Source organism: Polistes fuscatus, unplaced genomic scaffold, assembly GCF_010416935.1.
Source record: "Polistes fuscatus isolate 324 unplaced genomic scaffold, CU_Pfus_HIC Scaffold6, whole genome shotgun sequence".
Taxonomy (NCBI): Eukaryota; Metazoa; Arthropoda; class Insecta; order Hymenoptera; family Vespidae; genus Polistes; species Polistes fuscatus.
Window position 1 is genome coordinate 6,310,345 of NW_025113140.1, and position 24,701 is coordinate 6,335,045.

At 31.9% G+C, this 24,701-nt stretch overlaps 1 protein-coding gene across 16 annotated transcripts in view; it reads right to left on the reverse strand.

The window, feature by feature from the left end:
- LOC122522830 (plasma membrane calcium-transporting ATPase 3) overlaps positions 1-24,701 on the reverse strand; it is an 84,740-nt gene that overhangs the window by 43,629 nt on the left and 16,410 nt on the right. For 14 of the 16 annotated variants that reach the window (XR_006305181.1, XR_006305182.1, XR_006305180.1 and 11 more), the window contains 10 exons: positions 7,779-8,056; positions 7,493-7,687; positions 7,150-7,382; positions 6,918-7,053; positions 6,055-6,189; positions 3,698-3,733; positions 2,333-2,724; positions 1,714-2,198; positions 583-1,628; positions 133-347 (listed from right to left, as the gene is read on the reverse strand). Coding sequence is in view for 13 of the 16 variants with exons in the window: in XM_043644132.1 (XP_043500067.1) it covers positions 133-347; positions 583-1,628; positions 1,714-2,198; positions 2,333-2,724; positions 3,698-3,733; positions 6,055-6,189; positions 6,918-7,053; positions 7,150-7,382; positions 7,493-7,687; positions 7,779-7,935 (3,030 nt within the window). In the remaining 3 variants the exon portion in view is untranslated. Of the gene's footprint in view, positions 1-132; positions 348-582; positions 1,629-1,713; positions 2,199-2,332; positions 2,725-3,697; positions 3,734-6,054; positions 6,190-6,917; positions 7,054-7,149; positions 7,383-7,492; positions 7,688-7,778; positions 8,057-8,653; positions 8,834-24,701 lie in introns of those variants that run through there. The other 2 variants (XM_043644126.1, XM_043644127.1) reach the window with 2 other exon arrangements.

The window sequence follows — 24,701 nt, forward strand, 5'->3', positions numbered from 1 at the left end:
TAATAATTTTCATTATTCTTGATAATACATATAATAGATGTTGCAGCCTCACGAACGGGCGCACCTAACACCCGCAAAGTTTCGTTGCTTATAAAAAATGTGTATAAAGAATAGGATATGCAAAGTAATTACCTGCGAAAAACACGTGCCGATCCAAATAGAATAAAATATAGGGTTGGTGAATATTCCCTGGAAGACATTGCGCTGACCGTGAATTTTTCTGGCATTAAATTCGTTGAAAAGAGTCATCATGACGAAGGTATTAAAGATGACGGTGAAATGTTGAGTGGGTCCGCCACCTTTAGCCGCAACTCCTCGACCAGTATCGATATCCAGCATCTTGTCACCTGGAATAAATTACAATTTGGGAAATTGATAAGCATCAGAAAGAGAGAAAGAGAGAAAGAGAGAAAGAATGTGTTAATAAATGTAGGATTTACAGGATAATTGAGGAAGAAAGATCATCAATAATTGGTCCCATTCATTCATTTGGTACCATTATGATGTAAAGATCATAGTTGGGGATATACTAAGAGAATAAAGATACTATCGTATAAAATAGAAAAGTAATAAAAGACTTACCAACGAAAAGAAGCATAAAAATAACAGTCAACTGATAAACCGCCTGACCAAGAATATTTTTCATCATCGTCCTTGAGATGAGCGGTTTTGTGCGTCCGTAGGGCTTGCGAAGTAAAAGATCCGGCGTAGGCATTTCGGTAGCAAGGGCAAGCGAGGCTAGCGTGTCCATAATCAAATTAACCCACAACATTTGTACCGCTTTTAATGGTGAATCTTGTACAGCACATGCTCCGATAAAGGCGACGATAACAGCTACAACATTAACGGTCAGCTGAAATTGCAAGAACTTTGCTATACTATCGTAGACGTTCCTGCCCCACATAACGGCCTTAACGATGGAAGAAAAATTATCGTCCGTCAAAATGATGTCGGAAGCTTCCTTGGCCACGTCCGTTCCAGCTATACCCATTGCAAATCCAACGTCAGCTTTTTTCAATGCCGGACCATCGTTCGTACCGTCACCGGTCACGGCTACAACCTCGCGACTGCTCGTAGCTTTACTGTCGATAATGCCCTTTACCAAAGTATACTTATCGGTTGGCGATGATCTAGCCAAAACCCTTAATTTCGGCCACACTTTGTCCAACAGATGTTGTTGTACCTCACCGTTACTGTCCCTGATTCTTCGATTAAACTCCTTCCCTTCGAGAATAAGAAAGTCCTCATTCGGTTTAAATATGCCGCACTTCAAGGCGATCGACCTAGCCGTATTAATATTGTCACCGGTTACCATTCGCACCGTTATACCAGCCTTTTGGCACTTTTTAATGGCGTCTGGTACTTCGGGACGTACCGGATCCTCGATACCAACTATACCGAGACATGTTAAATTGTTCACGATGTTTTCCTCGTCGTCCCAATTTGGCTCGTTGTCCGAGTGTACTTGGTTGATCTCCGCCTTCCCCGGTACAAAGTCGCGATATGCGATCGAAATTGTACGTAGACCGTCGCACGCCATTGGTTCTATCACGTTCTTCACTAGACGTTCTTGCATCTCTCTCGTAAATTTTTCCAGATGACCGTCGCGACCGTAGATAAAGGCACATCTGTACAGAAATCGTTAACAATCGTTAATAAGCTGCATGACGTTTTTACATTATCTAATAATGGAAAGACCAAAAATCAACGTACTTCTTCATGATGATCTCGGAAGCGCCCTTGGTGAAAAGCCTGTAACCACCACCTTCTCTTGGGATAACGGTGGACATGCTCTTCCTAACGCTATTGAAAGTATAGACCCGCGTGAAAGTTTCCTCAGGGTGGTCATCTCTAATCGTTTGATATTTTTCGCCCAGGGCCACTACGAATCCAAGTAAGGCACATTCGGTTTTGTTACCGACTTGCATCGGCAATTCTGAAGGGTCTTGCGAGGGCATGATTCTGGACGTGTATGCCGAATTAATGGAGATGGCTTGAATTAATAAATTTCCGACGTGGCTTGGGATTTCGGAAAAACTTGGAACCGTTTTGCTCATTTTCTCGCACAAGTAGGACTGCACCACTGTCATTCGGTTGGTCGTTAGGGTTCCGGTTTTATCCGAACAAATGGCGGTAGCGTTACCCATCGTTTCACAAGCATCCAAATGCCGCACCAAATTGTTGTCCTTCATCATTTTCTACAATCAAATGTATGCACAAACGAAATTATTAATAACGTTCCGAGTAATGCGAATAAACTTTAATATAAAGCAATACTACAAAATTGGTCTAATTAATGATATAATCAAAAATGTAAGATGATGAATTTAACCTTGACGGAATAAGCGAGAGATAAGGTGACAGCTAGAGGAAGGCCTTCGGGTACGGCTACGACGAGGACAGTCACACCGATAATCAAATGCCGTACCAGATCACCGGCATAAGTGTTCCTCCATGGCTTTCCATCGATTACGAAAGTCGACACACAAAATTGTATAACAAGAATGATCACGGTGAGTACTGCTATGGTCGAGCCGGCATAACCGATCTGTATGGCGAGCTTTGTTAATTTAGCTTGCAGTACGCTCTTCTCCTTCTTACTACTCTCTCCGCCACTTGCTTGTCCACCTCCATGATGATTTTCTCCACCCTCGTGTTTACCACCACCTCCGCCACCACTCCCAACAGCATGGCTGTTTCCGGTAATTTCTGCCGCTTCGTCTCCTTCGTTTCAAATACATTTCATTAGATCAAACTATTTTTTTCTTCAATTCTTTAATATCATTTCATTCCAACTATCGAACTTCAATTCTTACGCTCTTAATATAGTATTTATTCTTCATACCCAAAGTCATACAAACAATTAAACCAACAATAAAATATACCTAAAATATTCTCCAAATGAAAAAGATCCGTTCGATCGAATTATCCTTCAACTTTGAGCGTAAAATTTGATAACTTTCGATAAATTCATTCTAATTAATTAAATTATTTAATACTATTGTATCAAGCTAGTATCAATAATTGAAAAGAAAAAAGAAAAACTGGAAAAAAAAAAGCTGGGATTCTAATAAGGGTAAGGTAAATGAAAATAGTATCTTGAAAAAGGCTAAAGCATGACATGACACGACACATTAGAAAAATACATGAACAAATAATGAAGATAGGGATCATCGTCATCATCATCATTATCATCATCATCCTTAAAATGCAATAAAGAAAGCAAAAGGCGAATTCTGGAGTTACTAATAATCCCAAATGCATAAACCACTGGCAACAAAACACTCAGAGAATATGAAAACAGTTAAGCAAGGGTAATAACAAATTAAATCGATTTTTGTTTCTTTTTTTATTGTCGTTTTTACCTCACTTTTGATAATGATCTTTTTTAATTACAAAAAAAAAAAAGATTCTAATAATAAAATAATGTATATGTGATTTAAACAAGAAGTAAAAGATAAGAAGGCCGTAGAGTGCAGAAATGAAGAAGGTAGAATGTGTGAAATTACTAGAAAAAAAAATGAATTTAAGGATAAAATAAACTTAAATATACTATATCAAATATTGATAAATCGAAATAATATTTAAAGATGCCAATCGATATCTTAACATCGACTACATCGGCATAATTGAAAATGACTAATAATAAATATATATATATATACATATATATGTATATTATATAGTGTGTAATCACCTGGTAATGACTTCTTCTTCCGCTGCTTTTTAGCCTCTAGATAAAAAAAATACATGCAAAACAAAATTGATTAGCAATCTATCTAAAAGTATCGTATATGCCAATGACAATTTGTGCCACATTTTATATTGCATTTTCGATTTTGTTTTTCTTTTATTTTCTTGGTTCAAAAAATACTTTCAAAATTTCCAATATCAATACAACAACATAGAAGATATATTCGTACCTTCTTTGTATATAAAATTAATTATTTTTTGTAATTTTTTGTTTTTTATATATAAATAAATGACACATCTTCTAAGTTGCATCAGGGTTGCGTCAACGTATCAATCGTATAATAAAATATTACCGTATAAAGAGTTATCGATTTTTGTTTGTTTCTTTGTCTTTTTTGTTAATTTTCGTGTCTACTGAAAAATTTAATAAAATAATAAAATAAGATGAAATATTATATAATAATATACATTTAAAATAATTCGACAGGACAAAAGAACAAGATACAAATATAAGAACATTGTATATGATCTAGAATTGTGCTAACATGAATCGAAATAACATATGATCACACAAGATATGCGATACATTAATGGAAAATATAATAGTTCTTGCGCATACAAACAGACATTTATTTATGTAACCATATAAAAAAGGTCAAAGTTACATAGAGGAACGAGATAAGATTATATTATTTAATCAAATACTCTAATCGAATGAAAAAACAAAACAAAATGTCCTCATCGAATTATGCATGTATGTATACGTAAATTTATCGTAGGATTTATCGTAATATTATTTTAGTTTAATATCATATAGAAATAGAAACATATTTATATCTGACTATTTTTTCGTTTCAATGAAATATTTAATAAGATGGAACTTGGATTGTATGAAAATATTTATCAGTGTCCTATAAAAATTCTCAAACGAATATTTACCCGTGTGTAATTGAACGTATTATTTAGTACTTTAACTAATATTGTTAATTAGTAAATTAATCAAAACTAATATATAGAATTAATTTAATCCTTTAACACATTGCGGACCAGACATTTTATTACTAACTTTATCCAGTGGCCAGATATTTTTTTGCATCAAATATTTTTAAATTAGTTAGCATTTGTTAATAATTAAAAATCACTGTCACGTAAAATATTTATTTACCGCAAAAATTTAAAAAACGAATGATTTTTCAATATATATATATACTATCTATCTAACTTTGGTGGCGCGACAGCAACGCTCCAATTACCTTCAAAATTTTCCAAGCTCGGTTGAAAGTCTTTTGTTGACCAATTACAGCTATCAAAATTTACCGTTACCAATTATAGCTACAAAATTTACTCTATCAGAAAAACTATTTATTAAATGATCATTTATCTCTATCTCAGAGTCACTGAAAATTAATAGTTTCCTATTTTTGGCCCGTATAATAATCTCACTGTCTCCACTTTCATCGCCATCAGAACTGAAATAGTTATTACTGTCATTTGAAAAATCGTTCATTTTCTTTAAAACCCTTTAAATGCCTTAACTATCAATTAGCAACTGCGTAATATCATTACAACGGCCGCAAATGATAACATATGAAAAATGAAATATCTCGTCGTTCGTCCGCAATATGTTAAGTGGCAAAAAGTAATCGTACATCTATTAATCGCGTAAACATCTTTCAAATTTCTATGAATTAACTTTAAGAAAAGAAAACGAATAAAGGGAAAGCGCATAGATAAGTTAAACATGCTAGAAAATATTTTATCTAGATCAAATCTGATTTGTATTTAGTATTTTTGTTCTTCTTGTTAAAGGAATACCTTGTACTTGCTACTTAAGGAGTTAAAGGTATTGCAAGTACATGCTAAAGAAAAAACACGGGGTACAAATTGATAGTCGTGTAATTCATAATAAAAAAAAATTTTCACACCAATTCAACCGAAAACCATGCCTACACTGTACTTTCTCTACACTTATTTTGTATATTTGGAAATATCATGCCTTGAAATAATAATCCCACTACTTCTTCCCGATAAATTTAGAATCTTTTATATGTTTTCTTTTTTTATTTCTTTTTTTTTTTTCCAAATATATTTTCCATCTTCAGACGAAACATATTGAAATGATTTATGTATCATCTTTGATATAAGAAGTAGCGAGTTACAAATTCACTGAATTATCCGACCAGTACAACCTCGTAAAAATATATTACTACATATCATACAAATATACAGCATATAACTATGAATTTGTTAAATAATTTTTTAGGAGGTCACACTATCCTGATAACGAAGTGACTCTGAATAATGAAGTGGCACAATTTGAAGAGTTGTAAGTAATTAAATATATATGTATCAATGACATACCTTTTTTCATCTTCTTTATCTCTTGCTCTTGCTGGTCAACAGCAGCACCTAACAAGGTGAAGATTATACCAGCCTGAGAGTTAACACCTACCGCCGTCACTAACATTTTTCCAGATCCCTCCATCACGTGAGTGCCTTTTTCAAAAACAAAGTAATAGCATGATTTTTGTTACGTAAATTATATAGGATGATAAAAAAATAGGTTCGATATTCCCTCCAAACCCGAAAGGGGCGGAGTAAGGAATAAATAAAAACAAAAAAATAGGTTCGATATTTAGGTTTGTAGTATTCACCGAGACGACTAAAAAAATGTCTAATTAACGAGGGTCCTAAATTCAAACTTTTTGCTATAAATTTACTTTTATTATTTATGAACGTTCGATATCGTAAGCGGATATTTTGATAACATATTGAATGTGCATAAAGGAATTTATTTAGAAATATATTAGTTCAAGGTTGTCAAGATAAGTTCATTATAAAAATAAGTAAAAATGATTACTAATATCAACAAAGATTATATCATAGACGCAAACGTAATATATACAAATGACAGATATTTGATATGTTTTCCTTCCACTCAAATGCAATTCTAACATTCATGGATCATAGATTGATGTACACTTTTAAATATTCCTTTAACTAGTGTATTTTTAAAGAAAATATTTATCTACAAATTCAATATGTTGCAAAATATTGAACGCTAGTAAATAATAAAAGTTTATTTACAGCGAAAGGGTTGATTTTAGAACCTATGTTAATTAGACATTTTATACTCATCTCAGTGAGTACTATAATCCTTCAAATATCGAACCCTTTCTTTATAATCCTACATATTTATTTGCATGTCTTTTAAAATGAATTACCTGAAAGAACCATAGGATCGAACGCTTCTCCTTTCTTTACATGATCCGATTCTCCAGTTAAACTGGATTCATCCACTTTAAGATCATTACTTTGTATAAGGATACCATCTGCAGGTAGTAGGTCTCCATATTTTATCTGCGTTGTTAATTGTACAAATTAATTTCATTTATATTTCATGGAATGGAAAGTAGAGAACATTGGTGAAAAATGTTGGTAAAAAACGATACACACCTGACATATGTCACCTACAACAATGTCAGATACCGAAATCTGTTTAACTTCTCCTTGTCGAATAACAGAGAATTTGTGTTCTCCTTCGATTCGATTTTGTAAACCCCTAAACTGTCTTTCTTTGGAATAGTCATTGAATGCCGTCACTATCACCACCACAATAACAGAAATCAATATAGCGAGTCCTTCAATCCAACCATATTTTCCTTCGTCTTCTTCAAACGACGACCCCGCTGAAACAGTAATTAAAAAATAAATAAAGTGATTGAATAATAGAGTCCATACTTTCCAATAGTATTTCATCTGAAGAGATTCAAATAGAATATATTTGCTTTATACTCACTGCTTTCTTCATCCACTGGTTGATAAAAACTAAGACCTAACGAAACCAAAGCTGCTATTTCCAAGATGATTAATGTAACATCTTGTAAAGCTTCCCATACTAATGTTAAAAACGTCTTAGGTGGCTTTGGAGGAATCATGTTGGAGCCAAATGTATCTCTCCTATGTTGAATGTCTGCTGTCGACCCACTGAGACCTGTAACGATAAGGAAACAATTTGTTTGGATATAGCGTAAGAAGCTTTAAGAAATTCATCTGAGGTGTAGCGTTAAGAAAAGAAAACCTACCTTCGCTGGGTGAAGTATATAACTTTTTACATATCTCTTGTACACCACCATAACTATTGACCTTATTGATACCTTCACGACCTCTGTGCTCCATGAGCTCCCGAAGTTGCTTAAGAGTAATTCCATATTGGGCTGGTCGGCCATCTATTGTCGCCATTTTGCCTTAGTTACCGTAGTTGGCCTAAGCCAACTCTAATATTCTTCTCTTAAGCTACCAGCTCTTATTGATCCCTAACGTCCCTGCTCCACTGTCCTCCAAATAATCGGAGGACAAACAGCTGAAACAGAATGAAACACAAATCATTAATTACATTTCATAGCGTAAAACCTAAGGATAGGAAAGTAAGGGTTTCTACTAAATAATAAGAATTTGAATAAATACTATTCTGTTTCATCAATCCACAAAAACTTTTAGAGCGAACAATACATTGTATATATAGCGAAAGAAATATAACATATTTAACAACATATAAATAAATAATCCATAATGAGGAGGAATAAAACAAAAGAAATTGTAAAGGAATCTTGGGGAAGATAACTATTACTGAGCTAAGTTATCAAACTATTTGGAAAGTTTGTTAATATCTGAAAACACTTTGTCTAAGCTTTGACATATTCCTCGCTCGATGCTCATCTGTCATCAGTAAAGCCGACAGCACGAAGAGGTTATGTATTCCATCAGCAAACGTTTCAACTTCACATTTCCATAACAATAGAATGAAAAGTGGATCATTGTCGCAGGATACTCCAATATAACGAAATCGTTCAGTACACGGTAAAATATATGTATCTCAAAGACTAAATGTAAAAATGTTAACGCAAAGGATAAAAAGAAAAAAGAAGAAAGGGAAAGAGAGAGTGAGAGAGAAATTTACCGAGCGATGATACTTTCCAATTGGATACCGAAGCAAAGCCACGAATGCCGCATACGAGGTTTTAACGTTTATCAATTTCTCGTGTTTCGAAACCTCATCTTTTTCCTGTCAATAACGCACGCAAAAAACTCATCGATAAGCAACGTTCCCGGTCCGGTCACCGAAGAAAGGTGTGTTAAGTAGAGTAAGCCATTAACAAAGTGGCCATCGATTCGTATTGCCCTCTGCCGGAGCGCGCAGATACTTTATGCGGTTATAACTCCCAGCAAATTATCTTTCGTCCTCGTCAATTAAATAGGACACTATTTATTTATCGTTATCATGAAATAACACATTTTTTAAACAAATAAATCAATGAAGTATTAACAATCCGCGTAAATCGACAATTATCGTTTAAGAATAATTGTCTATTAAAACTTTTAAGTGATTAAAAAACGAACACTCGTCCTTTAGTTCGATAATCAAATTCGATTAATTGAAATTATTCGAACAATTTGAGGTTAAACAATCGATTGTTCGAGATGAAAACTGTTTAAAAAACGACGCCATGACTATTTTCACTTCCGTCGGAGGTTCAATTTTCCACGAAGATAATATCATTGTTCTTCGATATTCGAATTGTTCAACCGTGACAAAATGTTTCTTTTTATCTTTTTTTTGTCGACATAGAAGATTGCTTTCATCCGCGAGAGACGACCTACTTCGTCGTATACGCATGACTCGTAACGAAAAGGGAAAAAAGTACACAACTTTTGTCAAGAAAATTACTAATTACTGCATCTGACTCAAAGGTAAATGTAAAAGAAGGAAGAAAAAATTTGTAAAAAAGGAAGTAACGATTAATAAATAGCTTATTTCCTTTTTCTCTCGAACGTGATATATCATTCGAATGAACAATATCTCGGTTCAAAGTTGCGGAATGACGTATATCATATTATACTAGATGATGATCACAATCTTCCACCATTAGAGTTGACATCGAAAAATCTTGATTTCTAAATAAATATTGCGATGAATTAATACTATTGAAGACGATTAAAAACAAGTTGCTCTTCTTGTTATAACGAAATTCATTTTCTTCATTAAAAATAATTTAATTGTTTAAATATTGATAAAAAGAAAATTTCTTCTTTTCGTATGATTATTTGTATAAAAGGTAATATATGACGATACTAACAATAAACGTTGGAAGAAACATATGTATAGTATCTAAAAGAATATCTAATGTTCCGTTTTTCTCGTTCAATCTCTCTCTTTCTGTTAGTCAGTCAGTCAGTTAGTTAATTCTATTTTCGATATATCGGATGGGATTGGTAGTGCAAAATCCTCCCACGAAGACAGAGGAATATAATGGGGCGAGGTAGAAACGAATCAATGACTCATTTAATGTGAAGGAGACAGAGAGAACACGTATATCTCGTAGAGGAGCGTTGATTCACACTACAAATAAAATTTTCAAGGTGCTGGGAGAATGATCAAACGAAACCTGCGCAGGACAAACATATATACACATGAATATATATATATATAAGGACATACATTTCGTTTCGTGTGCCATCTCTCTATTGAAACATTCATGCATATACGTATATATATGGTATGCGCGAACACACGTTTCGTTTGAACTGTATAAAATGTTCTACCTTTTTTCTCTATTGAAATGTTTACGTATGATATATATGGTTTCTACCGTATAAAATCTTCAGTTTCTCTCTCTCTCTCTCTCTCTCTCTCTTTTTCTCTCTCCCTCCTTCTACCTTAAGCTTAGCCCAATCCAGTATGGGTGGTATACTAAAGTCTAACTTTCGTATGAGATCGCTAAAAGCTCCCAATATTGGTCAGGTTGCGCACGCATCCTAAAGCTTTAGCAAAAGCATCATCAGCAGAAGCGGAAGCAAGAGAGTTACTTTGTGTGTCCGTTGAAGTTACACCACGAGCACTACCACCGTTGTTTTATTAATACCTTCTACCAAGCAACTACCCTACCGTTTATATGTGTTTTTCAGCTACCTTCTATACCGCTTAACTGTGTCTCTCTCTCTCTCTCTCTCTCTCTCTCTCTCTCTCTCTCTCTCTCTATCTCTCTCTCTCTCACGTCAATCATCGTTGCAATTAAGTCGGCCACGAGCGTTATAGGCCGACGTTGTACAAATAATTTCGTGGTTCCTAAATAAAATAAGCGCGCACGGTAGTATAATACCAGTGTTAAATGATACGTTTACGTAGTATAGAGTCTGTGTGTTGCGTTATTATTATTATTATATTTATTCCATTTTGTGAACGTCAGAAATGTTCTATAACGTCATCGTTGGTAGACAACGATAATAAGGAAGCGAGTACGCGCTTAAGAGCAAAACTAAATTAGAAATAAAACGATAACACATCTATGAAATGAAGAAATAAATATATAGATGAAAATAATGAAATTATCAAAAGAAAGATAGAGATACGAAGAAGGTTCTTTTCCAAGAAATAGATCGATAGGAAATAAGTATGTTCCCAATTAGAATGGAAACCTTTCATTCGCGGTATTATGATTCCGAAAATAAATGTTTGCATCTCTTCCTATCGATTAAATCAATTTTGTGTTTAAAATATTTCTTAATAATTCTTTGAATAAATCTATTCAAAAATGATCTAATTGCAAATTCTTTTTCTTGTTCTTCTTCTTAAAAGAAACATCATTTTAGAAGAATATCGAGATATATCACTTCCACGCGAATCTATTTACACGGACTTAATTTATTTATGAAAAGCCATACCACGTCAAAGGGTAAAAGAACTTTCCCTTTTGTTCGTGTTCTCATTCTCGGTTATCAAATTCCGATTGGTACCTTTATTTGCACCACATTCCATGTACTTCAACACTGGCGAATTAAGCGGTAAGCGGACTAAGCGACAGCGTAGGGCCCCGTAGGGAACCCGAGGTCTTAAAATTTCTTTTAAATTAGAGTTCGAGGAAAATTACATTTTTTTTTTTTTAATCAATTTAGTTAATATGCTATGGCATGAAATTTTTCATTACTTTTCTTTTTTGTTAATAACTTAATGAGACTTTTTTTGAAACTTTTTTTTCTAACTTAAGTATGAAGGCTTCGAAATTTTTATCGCTCGGGGGCCCCCACTTGACTTCATTCGCAGCTGTACTTTAATAGCATTTTTTCTCTTCCTAGCTCATCAAATACGAAACTATTTCTTCTTTTCTATCGTATACCAAAGTTCTTCACGAAACGTGACTTTTATTCTCTAATAAATCTAGGAAAAATAGAAAAATGAAAAGAATGGAGGGGTGGGGTGGAGGGGAATGGGGAAGTGCTTCGTTTATCCTTTGTCCGCCACTTTCCACCATCTCTCTCTCTCTGTCCGTCATATACTCGAAAGAGAAAGAAAATAGAAAATAGAATGTGAAAAGCGAAAAAAAGAGAATAAAGAAAAGTGAAAAAAGAAAATAAACGAAGAGAATTAAATTCATTCGATTCAAAAAGTTCGTTAGAAATTGCAAAAGGAGATTCTTTGTTTCTTCATGGCGAGAAAGCGTGAAAGTGAAGCGAATTGCAATCGTTTAAAATGTTTTCCCGTAACTGGCGCAGTCGAGATGGAAAGAAAAATCTTTATATTTTTAAAATGAATTAACACGAATGAATGAGCGATAAAAGTAAATGTAATTTTTCTTCGAGTTAATCAAACGACGATTCTTGAAAAAAATTCACATTTTTTTTTCGTTCAATTAACATAATCGGTCTTATGAAAAAAAAAAAATAATCATTTCGAACATATTTTCGATATAATGGCGGCAACGATTTGACCCTTTATAAGTATTATTTTCACGTGTATATAGCTCGTGTTAAATAGCACGCATGCGCATGCGCGTACGATGTCTTTCGCAAAAATTCCTAGAATTATCGAAGCTATGTAGCTACAATATTATATTATATATATACATAAATAGCTTGCTAACAAGTAAGTTTCCAATATGTTGGCTAAACGCGTGTAATTCAGGCGATCTTCCTTGCGAAAATAAGCTTACATCAGTTCTCTCTCTCTCTCTCTCTCTATTTCTTTCGGAGGTTAATATCGGAACGATAATAATCTAACGGTATCGAACCGGACGAGCATGCGCCTAGGATATACTTCAGGAAAAGAAAAATGTCGAGAGAGAAAGAAAGACTCGTCTGGATTTTTCGATTGGCCGACTGCCACCAAATATTCTTTCTCTCTCTTTCTCTCTCTCTCTCTCTTTCTCTTTCTCTCTTTCTTTTCCTCCCGAAACAACGAGGGCAGATACGAATCCGTCGTAAAGAGAAACGGAAGGCCGCTTGTGAGAAGAAAATTCCAATGAAATGAGAAAACGAGACATCGTCTGGCCTTTTATTTTTTCTCTCTTATGATTGAGCTTTCAAAGAATTGAAGCACAATTTTTGTAGTTAAATTTTTGGGGTGTTACACTTAGTCCAGGCTGGACCACAAATTTCTAATTTCATTGAGATACTTGTCCGGACATTATTCTTTTTCTACTTCTTATTAATTATTATAATATCACTAGCCAACAAATTTCCTTTTTTTTCTGTATTTGGTTTGAAATATGATTATTCTCCCTAATATTCTGGTCCTGAATTTGGTAGAATAGAACACTTTTTTTTATCACATAATATTTTTGAAATATATAATATTAACACACAAGCATGAAATATTAAGTCAAAAGTATGAAACGTTCGATCATTCCTATTACCTTTAGTTCGAAATCAGACATTTCATGCATAATTATTTAATAAAATGTGGAGGCACGTTAATGATTTTAAATGCATCACAACAGTTACATTTAAAAGTAATAAATATGTAGATTTATCTAATGTTAAAATGTAGAATTCAATGGAAAAATCAATTTTTCCTCATGAGGTTACAGTATTTAAATACACAGCGTAGTTATATAAAATACTATTAGCAAACATTAACATGATTGAATACAAACGAGAAATGCAGACATTGTGGATAGCGCAATGCAAATTTTCGATTTTGTGAAAATTCTAGATTGGCATTATTTCGTTATTAAAAAATCTAAAAATCCAAATTATTCACTAACCTGACGTGCTAGCACATTTTTAAATGAAGATTCAGATTGTATGTATTTAATTAAGAATACATATAGAAGATAAAATATCAGATAAGGATGGTAAAAGAAAAAAATATTTATCCGTTTGAATATCCATCTCGTTTCCGATTGCTTATCGTATTTGGCGCGCGCGTGCGTCATACTCTTGGACTGTTCTATTCGCACGTGAATCTAATGTAGCGAAGATATCAAGCTTTCCTGCACACGCACGCGTGCACACACGCACACGCGTACACAACACACACACACACCAATCTGTTTCTCCGTTAACATTACTATTTTGCTACTTTTATAGCGTTGCTCAGTTCTACGGTGATTAGTGTGCAGATAGCAATTGCCAGTAACGTGTCTATCCTTCTCGCACTCGTGCTCGGTCCCTCCTCTCTTTTTCTTTTTCTCATACAACTTTAATCGATACAAGTTACTGACGTAATCGAAGCATGCATGTGTATGAGCTTTGACCGTGAGAGAAAAAAAGACAGAGATAAATAGATAAATACATGGATAGATGGATACATGGATAAATAGAGAGATAGATAAAGATATACGTCACAAACATGCATATTTCGCGGACACTATTTCATTGACCCTGCAGCAATTGGATACGTTTTAATCATTCTCTCGGACACTTTTTAACAACACTGACAAAGTGAGAGATATTACTCTCTCTCTCTCTCTCTCTCTTCTTTGAAAAGAATTGACCCAAAAAATGATAATCACCTCAATATCATATCATACCTGACTTTTGAAGCGAAAACAGAGTACAAGAAGAAGAAAAATAAGCAGCAAGGAACCAATGTGGTTGAGTTCAACAACCGTTTGCCTACTCTTATTTTCTCTTTATTGACGCTCACGCAAACACGTCATAGGGCACGTCGAATTTCATTTATACTTTTTTTTTGACGTTTCTCTCTTTCCCTTTTATGTCTGGACAACCGAATATGCGTCAAACTTTAATGAACGCGTTAAAATAATACTCTTTATCTCGTTAACCAATGAAGCGACTGTTGCCAGACGCTTCTCCATTTCCCCCCTCCCCTCTTTCTCTTTCCTTTTTTCAAATAACATTTGATATAAATAAGAGCGAGAAAGATGATTACTCTCCTTATCGTCATTTTCCTTAATAACATTGTATTCTAATCGAAAGTTGAAAGTCACGTAATAAGTCGTAATAAGTCACGAAATAACTACTGGTGCTATTGCTGCTATATTAATAAAATATTTAAAAAAATTTTATTTAATAAAATTTGTATTTTAATCTTTAACTTTCGTCAGGATTACATTAGCGGTGGTGGTGAATTAAAAAGTAAGAAAATTAAGCGGCCGCGTACTAAAGGACCACGAAAAGTCCCCAAAATCTTAAAATATCTTTTTATTAGGATTCGAAGAAAATGATGTTTTTGAAGTGAAATTTGTCGGGCGACGGTAACGATAAAATTTTATGAGACTATATGAAAAGATGGGGAAATAGAATCCACAGTCGATCGATAATTATTACGAGATGCGTTTGTTTATGGAAGGATAAATAAGAATGTAACATACCTTGAAAGTGTTCGACATACCTTAAATGATTATTAATTAATTGAAGGAAATATGTATTGTAGTCTAAAAGCACGGAGTATAAGTTCTGCGTACTGTCTTCTTCAAAATTCACCGTTAGACTGGTTCCTCATTGTTATTTATGAAAGTTGATCAAATTTTTTTTATTGATTATTGTTTATATGACTTTCCAAAGGTTACATATGTATAGCTAAAATAATATACGTAATAAATAGAATTTATTCTTCTGAAAGTCATATAAACAGCAGTCAATAAAAACATTTTAACCGACTTTCACCGAGAACAATGAGCCAGTCTAACGGTGAATTTCGAAAAGGAAGATACGTCGAACCTACACTCTGTGTTTTTAGACTACAATATACATTTCTTTCGATTAATTAACAATCATTTATATTATTATTATAGATTTATATTATTGTATATTATAGATATATATTATTATATTATTATAGATAATACTCTAATGTACTTTACGTATATTTTAGTTTGTTTTAATTAAATTACATTTGTTTTTAACATGCCTGGCCAATGATGTCTTTGAATTGAAAATTTTTATTTAATAAAATATTAAATCGAAATTATTTATTCGAAGTATATGTGATTTTTAAGCAAATGTTTAAAATTCTGATATTAAAAACCGTTTAAATAACGATAAAAACAAAGGATGACTAATTGTTAAACACGACAAAATCGAATATTCCCCTCTGTTATATTAACACATACGATTTTAAGATATGAGCATTTCCTGTACATTATTATTGTATTTGTTTAATTCGTTTCTTATAAATAAAGTTTTCTAGTTAAACTCGTTAAACATGTAATTAAGAGATATATTAATATATTTATTTCTAAATTATCTTCATCCTAAGCACACTATATCAATAGTTTTCAAGGAAAAATCTAGTAAGCGTAACGATGTACGATTTACAGGAACAGTCACTGTAGAAATGAATCAATTGATTATTTTCCACACGTTTATACGCGTTTCATTTCTATCGTGCGTGGAGGCCACACTTGCAACCGTTTTTTAATAAGTTTATTTAATATGTTATTGTATGTGTGATATAACGATACGAAATAATCAATACATTTTAAAATCTGTTGATTTTAATTGATTTAGCTTACTGGTTATTGATATTAACACTTGTAGCATGATAACCTCCTCATTGGTTAATCATTATTTGCTGTTATTAAAATTACTTCATAATTAATTGATAATAGAAATACTTTACTTTATTATTAAAATACGTTTCATTGACACTATTATTTATATAAATCAACCACCAAACGCGCGTTTTCCCTCTCTCAAGAGCATTATCGAGCAACATTATAGGATAGGTGTCCTAATTAAATACCGGCGATTATCGTCTGTATGAAATGTTTCATTACTTTTCTTTCTTGTTAATAGCTAGATGGGACTTCTTTTGAAACTTTCTTTTTCTAATTTGAATTTGAGGATCCCGAAATTTGTATCACTTAGGCTCCTAACCTAACCCTCCCTCCTTTCCATTGCTATATCGAGTTTAGACTCGACATTATGCAACGCAATTTCTAAAATCATTTAAAACGTTTAAATGTGAAATTAAAAAGTGCAAAGTGTTAAAAAAGATGGAGGCAAATCTGCACGTTCAGATTGACTACAGGTATTAATCAAAATGGAAAAATGATGGAAAGGTATGAGATTTGCTTATACTGTTATTTCTTACAATTAGTTAGTTGGTAAAATAGTCGCGGAGCGTAGGCGCATGCGCGAACGTAACCCGATGGCTATCAAAAGAAGACAGCAACGAAAGGAATATCAAATACTCTGGTGTACAAAGCGAAGTATTTATAAATCGTTACCTCGCGTCTTGCTCGCGTCACGACACGATTATTTTATGCTATTTTCCCCTCCCCTCGGGCTCGCTCCTGTCATCTGTCTTTCTCTCTCTCTCTCTCTCTCTCTCTCTCTCTCTTTCTCTTTCTTTCTCTCTCTATCTCTCGAGCACGCGCGCGCGCACACACTAATACTTACATGCACAGAAGGATGTAATTTACGATATAATACAATATTGCAGCAATATGAATTATTATGCGTACGAAACGTATGTATTGGAAGAAATTGTAGACGTTTAATAGTAGTTGAAATAAATGATCGTATTATTCATGGAAAGAAAATCCAAGATTGGATTATCCAATGTTATATTTCTCTGATCCGTTAGAGTTGGCTTGTAGAACGAACTTTTACAGGACCGCACCCCTTTTTAACTTCCAATGACGTAAGAATGAAAGATATTTCTATAAGATTCATATGTATAGACTATTATTAGAGAGGAGAACGGTTATGGGCATGATGCCGTATGAGTTAAACGCGAGAATAGGCGAGATAATTGAATTATTTAACATCGAACTTTTATATTTATATTCCATTATACTTGAAATGATTTTTTATTTTTCGTTTTTCGGAATTTTTGAGTCACTTCTCTACAAAAACCTTGTCACATTTATTCAATACTATCAAAAAAGCTTTTACCGTTTCTCATGTCAGCACACGGTTTTTGTTTGATTGGTCACCCATCCATGTTACTAATCGTACTCACGTTGCTTGACTTTTGTTATCTAAAGGGAACTACTAGTAATTCAATGTGGCTGGATCGTTTGACTAATTTCACTTGAAATCTATTTCTCATTTGATATTAACAACAACGAGACAACATTCTCACTTCGAAATTCTAAAAAGTCCAGTCAATAATAAAAGCTAATAAATACAATAATAACAACCAAGTAGAATGGGTTCTCCATTGAATCTCCGATCACTTTTGGATTAACACGTTCGCGGACGTGAATGCTATAGCATTTAAATTTTTAATTTTTATTTTGAATTTTATTTTACATAACCTTAAGTTTTTGTAATTATTATACCTGTAAAGGTAATGACTAACTGATTCTTTAATATATGATAATCTGACTGCCCTTATAAAATGTGTTTAATCAAATTTTGGATATCGCAACTAATTTAAAAATAAAATGACTGTCACTTTTTTTCCTCGCTGAAACTTTTACTATTCACGACGTGCTAAACAATCCGTAGAGACGGCAAAGTGCTTGCAAGCGTACAAACACACACACGTACATATATATATATATACGCACGCAACGTCCGATATTGCACGCCGCAAACGCGAAACTCAATCATATTGATTAATCGAAGGGTCGACGCGTGTACTACGCGCACCCGATTAGTCGTTTAGCAAAATACATGTTCAAAAGGAACGAATAGATGATTTCGTCAGTAATTACGTCAAAACGTGCTCAGAGAATGACGATTTCAGGTTTATTAGATGCATTGGATTGACCAATAATAAGTAATTTAGGATTTTTTTGTAAGTGATAGTTTCTAGTATTTTTAAAACAAATTTCAAACATGTTTGTAGCCTGTAAAATGCACGTATAGTCTGATAGTTGAGATTATAACGTGTAATTTAAAAAAAGAATTCATTATTTACAATCAAATTTTTGATTATAGTCAAACCTTGGATTATGAGTTATTTAGTTCGCGAGTATTCCCTAAGAGACGAACAACAAATTTTGATTTCATGAACGTGCGATGTATTGCAATACGAGCAGTAAGAATACGTTTGGCAAACAACAAGAATTAATTTGCTTAATTGTTACTTAGTATTTTGTATTTTATATTATTTTTATATTAATTTATAATCGTGGGACGAATTATTTGATTTTCTATTATATATTAACTTATGATGAAATTTTCTTTGATACTTTTTGATATACGAGTGCTTCGGATTACAAGCTTATTTCTGAAACGGATTACGCTCGCAAACTGAGGTTCCATTGCATTATTCAGATTTTAATATGAACAAAGAGAAAGTGTATTTTCCTGCTTTCTACTTTGTTTTTTGTTTTTTTATACTTTTTTTGCACATTCATGTGAGATTCAACACCATCTGATTTGTATTTATTTATTTATAGTAATACTCATATATCGAGTTAAATTTGAAAACTAAACAAAGCAAAATTCTAAAATAAATTAAAATGTTTAAACCTGAAATTAAAAAGTACAAAAGGGTTAATGGAAAAATAGAGACCTGAGAAATGTATACACATTATCTCTAACTCCACTTTATTTGAGAACTATCAGTTTTCGTTTAAATTGTAGCTAAGTAACGAAGTGTTGTGTTACAATAAAGAAATTCATAATTTATCTCCTTTTAGCAATAAAAGCTAAAATTGCGTATTTATATAGACAAAAAAGATATTTGAAAATTTAAAGATTTTGCAAATTTAAAATCTCAAAAAAAAAAGATTTTAAACATTTTAAAACATTAAATATCAATATTAATTCTAATTAATACCAAAATTATATTCTGCAGCAAAGGAGGGGGAACCAAACATTTGTAGTTCCGACACTGCTTATCTCTATCTCTCTCTCTCTTTCTTTTTCTAATTGTAAGTTAAGAACCATGAATAGATTAATTAGTGTTTTACAATTTCTTTTTTCCTACTTTTCTTTTTTTAATTTAAGGTACAATATATAGAGATAATAAGCCCCAACAGACTTCGAGATAGAAGTAAGCTATCAAAAAGTGGAATTGCGATAACGATTCCGAAATTAACTGCCATGTAAACGTTTGCCTCGTCTCTCTACTAATGTGCTCTCTCGTAACTCTTTCTCTTTCTCTCTCTATGACGTCAATCTCGGCATGTAGAAAGAAAAGAAGAAAAGAAAAAAAGAAAAAAAAAGTAAAAGAAGAGATAAAGCATATATGTTTGAAAATAGAATCTCGACGTGATTGGACTACTCGTTAAGATAAAAAGAGGGAAGCCAAGAATATTTGAGTTTTCTTATTATTTTAAATAAATTTCTAATTCCTTCCTAATTTGACAAATAAACAAGAGGTGGATTAAATATTGCTATATGATTTCCAAACGTTTTTATTTTACTTTTTCCTTTTTATAGATTCGAGTCACGTCTTTACTAATACCTCTTGAAAATGTATTCCTATCTTTTTCCCTCATGGTTTTTTATTTATTTTTATATTTATTGTTTGTTATTTGACCCCATTCACACATTTTACTAATCATAACCATGAATGATTGACTTTAGTTATTTTAGTTTATATGGGAACTAGTAATCCAAATAATTTGAACAATAATTTGACAAATGATTTCAAATTTTCAAATAATTCAAATCAGATTGTGTATCTGAGTGAATGTTAACATTATTAAGAATTGTCTAAAGTATGTTTAATTGTGCTCATATCATTGTATATAACAAATATAAGACGCATACGACATCGTATCATTAAAGTATGTATAAACGCAAAGTTTAACGATGAAACAAACTCTTTTAGTTTGTAACTCGACGATAATGCTGCTTGAGTTAAACATCGTTTCGAGAACATCGTCCTCGAGATAAATTGCACAGACACCCACATACACGTACGAGAAACATGACAAAAGGGAACCAGAGAAAGGGAGAGAGGGACTTAGCGTCCAACGTCGTCGCCAGTTCTACTCGAAACTTATCGATTTCTGCTACTCATTTTACAAGAGCTTATCGTTAGAAAAAAAACACTCGTTGCATTACACCCCTTGACTTCGCGAATGGCTAACGACAAATTTTCTATTAAATATGAAAATCACGATTCATCGATCCTCCAATTTGTTTGTAATTTTCATTTTTAATATCATAACTTTTATTATTAATTTAACATTTATTTAAATATGTAAACGAATTAGGTATATATATATAAAAAATGGCCGACATATTGTTAGATGGATACAAAAAAAAAACTGATATATTCAACTATATACTTCTGATTGTAATATATCAGAATTACAAATCATTAAGATTTTTAACAAGCGTTATCAAACGCTTGAGATAAAATATCAATTAAAAAAACTTGGAGTATTATATAAAATTATTAACATATGTTAGTAGATTTATATATGCATTATTAATTATTTTTATTGGCCTATATAATAATATTTTTTGTATAATACTGTAATATCGTATAAATATATATACTATGATATAATACTATATCATACTATACTATACGTATATTATGAACCGTCGGCCAACAATAAATCGATCGACATTTAATTGAATTAACAATTTTTCAAGTGTTTTACGTAAATTTTTATCAAATAATACTCACAAATTTATATCTTCGATTATTTTTCATTCACCACCACGATCCTTGTCATTTACGTCGAGATCATTATTTTAAATTGTATTTAATGGAGCATCATTATCGTAAATATTCGAACTAAAATAAATACTGTAGTCGTTCCACGTGCATATATTTGATATTATTCTAACGTTGGTCCTATCCGTCATTCGAATGCTAGGGGTGGAACTACAATACCTACATTGTAAAATTTTCAAAAAATTGAAAAGTTTTTTTGGCTTAAAATATTCCTTAGGGTCTTGAAATACGGTGGAAGAAGTTTCATAGAGGTTACAAGCTCCGAAATGTCTATTTTAAGTATCCTTGCCTAAAGTCCCATGCAGCGTGTTACGAGTTATGTGAAACTTTAAACGTTTATATTTGGAAACTACAATTTTTGAAATTGCCGGATAGATAGCGACTACAGTTTACGACCGATTCACTTATAAGAGTATAACTACATTATCTATCGAACTGCATAAGATTTTTCTTATCTGGATAACTTTTCTTTCCCCCCAAAAAAACAACATTTGACAAGAAAACAACGCAAAACACTATAGACAATCTATTGTAAAACTGAGAAATAGTATAGCTTTTATCTTTAGGTTCAAATATTGTAGGAGAAATCTCCGTCCATCAATAAAACCCTGTTTTCGATGTAAACTTTTCTATCCCAACAGTAAACCCTTGACTCTGCCATTTTGTAACAACTTGCGATAAAAAAAGTTGTGATTGTTATCGAAAGTATATATATATATATATATATATATATATAAAAAGAAGGTCGTTTAAACAAATTTTTCCTTCCACTTACGATATTCCCAGAAAATAATTCTCAAATATATATATTATTTTTTTCCGAACGTTGGAGAAGCATTAACCCTTAAAACAACAAACCGAGGGCCAAACTGTTAACACAGACAGAAAGAAAAAAATAATATTGAGAAGGAAATAGACGAACAGATTGACAGATGGATTTTCTAACAAGACTTGTTAGTCACACAACATACAAGATGAGATTCCTCTTCGTACGTCATTCCTTCACGTGTTCGACGTTACTCAAATAGCTTCTTAAGTAACTTCAATTTACACAATCTCGTATTCCCTTATCGAAGTTCAAACACTATTACTTTCCTACCGATCTAAACGCACTCACATTATAATTCTTCCACACACAATTGTTCTCGTTATGTTAGGAAAAAGAAATATATCGAAGAATGCGCGCAAATCATTTCACGCATGAAATGTCTTTCGAGAATGCCGAGAGATTATGAGATGATGAGATAGAAATAGTTAGACATTTCTACACAATTTATATGACGTACTTCTTTAGAAAGTAATAAAATTCTGTCGTACACACATATACACCCACACACACATACGTCTATGACTTAACGTAACCTTCGCTTCGTCATCTCTTTAGAGCTCTCGTCATCGACGCGAAAAAATGCGTGTCAACATTTCTTTCATTCTTATATGGAATACATATAACGTTTGTTAAATAGTTTTAGGTGTGGATTCTATTTTTATCGATTAGTTTCTCAAGTATGTATGCATGTGTCACGGTTAATTAATTATTTATTAAATGGATTCTACAATCGTCTATATAAGAATATATTACGTAACGTAAAAGTATAGTATTACTTGTAACTAGTAATAATATTATAAATAATATTATAATTATTATATTATATTATATCCTAGTATCCCGTGTGTATATTTTTTAATATATATAAAATATATATCATTTTATTTTCGGCAGAAAGCCGGAAAAACGATGGAAGCAAAGTTGTACACCTAATATTATTTATATTATATGTAATCTTTATTATTTTATATTATGTTATCTAAATTTTGCTGCAATAATTCTGTAAATACAGGATTAAAGTCAGTAAATAAATGTATAAATTTAATTAACAAAAAATATTATATTAAATTTATATATTAAATAAATACGTAATATGGATATGTTATATAATAGGAAATTTTATATAATTTGTATATTTCAAAACAATTTATTTATAATATATGTATTTTTAATTTATATTTTTATTTTATATTTTTAAAAATATATATAAATATTTCTACTCGGGATAATGTAATAGGAATTTTGTTTCGAATGGATATGAAACATTTTCCAAAATATTGACTGAAAAAAAAAAAGAAAAAAGAAAGGAGAACAGACAAACACAACAGGGTGATTAATTATTCGAATCGAAAGTCTATACCAAGAAAAAGTCTATCCGTCTAGAAAAGTAGGTGATCGATCTTGCGTTAAATAAACTTCGACCCGCTAAAAGTGCTTCTATCAGCTGACATACCAGAGATTATGTAATAAAAACTCTCCCTAGCTCAAGCGTAAAAGAACACCTTGATATACCGACGAATACCGATACTAAAGTTAATAATTCTTTTTGCACTTTTTTCTTTCCCTTTCAAATTGCACCTTTTAAAAATAGATATATAAATGATATATATTTATTGTTGTACCTTACAAACCAGTAAAAAAGGGAGTTATAAGGACAATATATATTTTTGTTGAAATATATATATTATATTTATAGATTAATCAGATATGTAATTTATCGTCATTTTTATATCAGAATGTAATATAAATTTTTTTATATTTTAAATCTATTTTAGAAGTATATAATATATAATTCATATATTTTTAATGTCTATTTAACCAAACAAACAAAATATATATATATCTACACCGGGCTAATTTATCGCTAAAAGAAAAATATACCAAAATAAAATCAATCAATCTAAATTTTAGAGGATAATTAAAAAAAGAAAAAATATAATCGATCGGATATAGATACTAAAAATGTTTTCAAGATCGTCACGTTTATTTCAATCTATTGATTTCGATAATTACCTTAACGTTAATTAATATTAAAGTAAAACGACAATACAGTCGATTATTATCAACTCTCGAGAATTATCATTCACATTTCAAATTTAATGTAGATAATATATTTAGAAATAATATATTTATTTGCTTAATTTATTATTCGTCTCTTATCACCGAGAAACATCGAGGAGTTATATAACATTATCCAACACCAATATATTCTTTTTTAAAATCATTCAGAATGCTTATTGTCGGAATAACAATTATATATCTCGGAGAAGATATATAAAATATAGCCTAAATTAAAAAAAAAATTAAATATTATAGAAATATATGTAAGAACTTTAA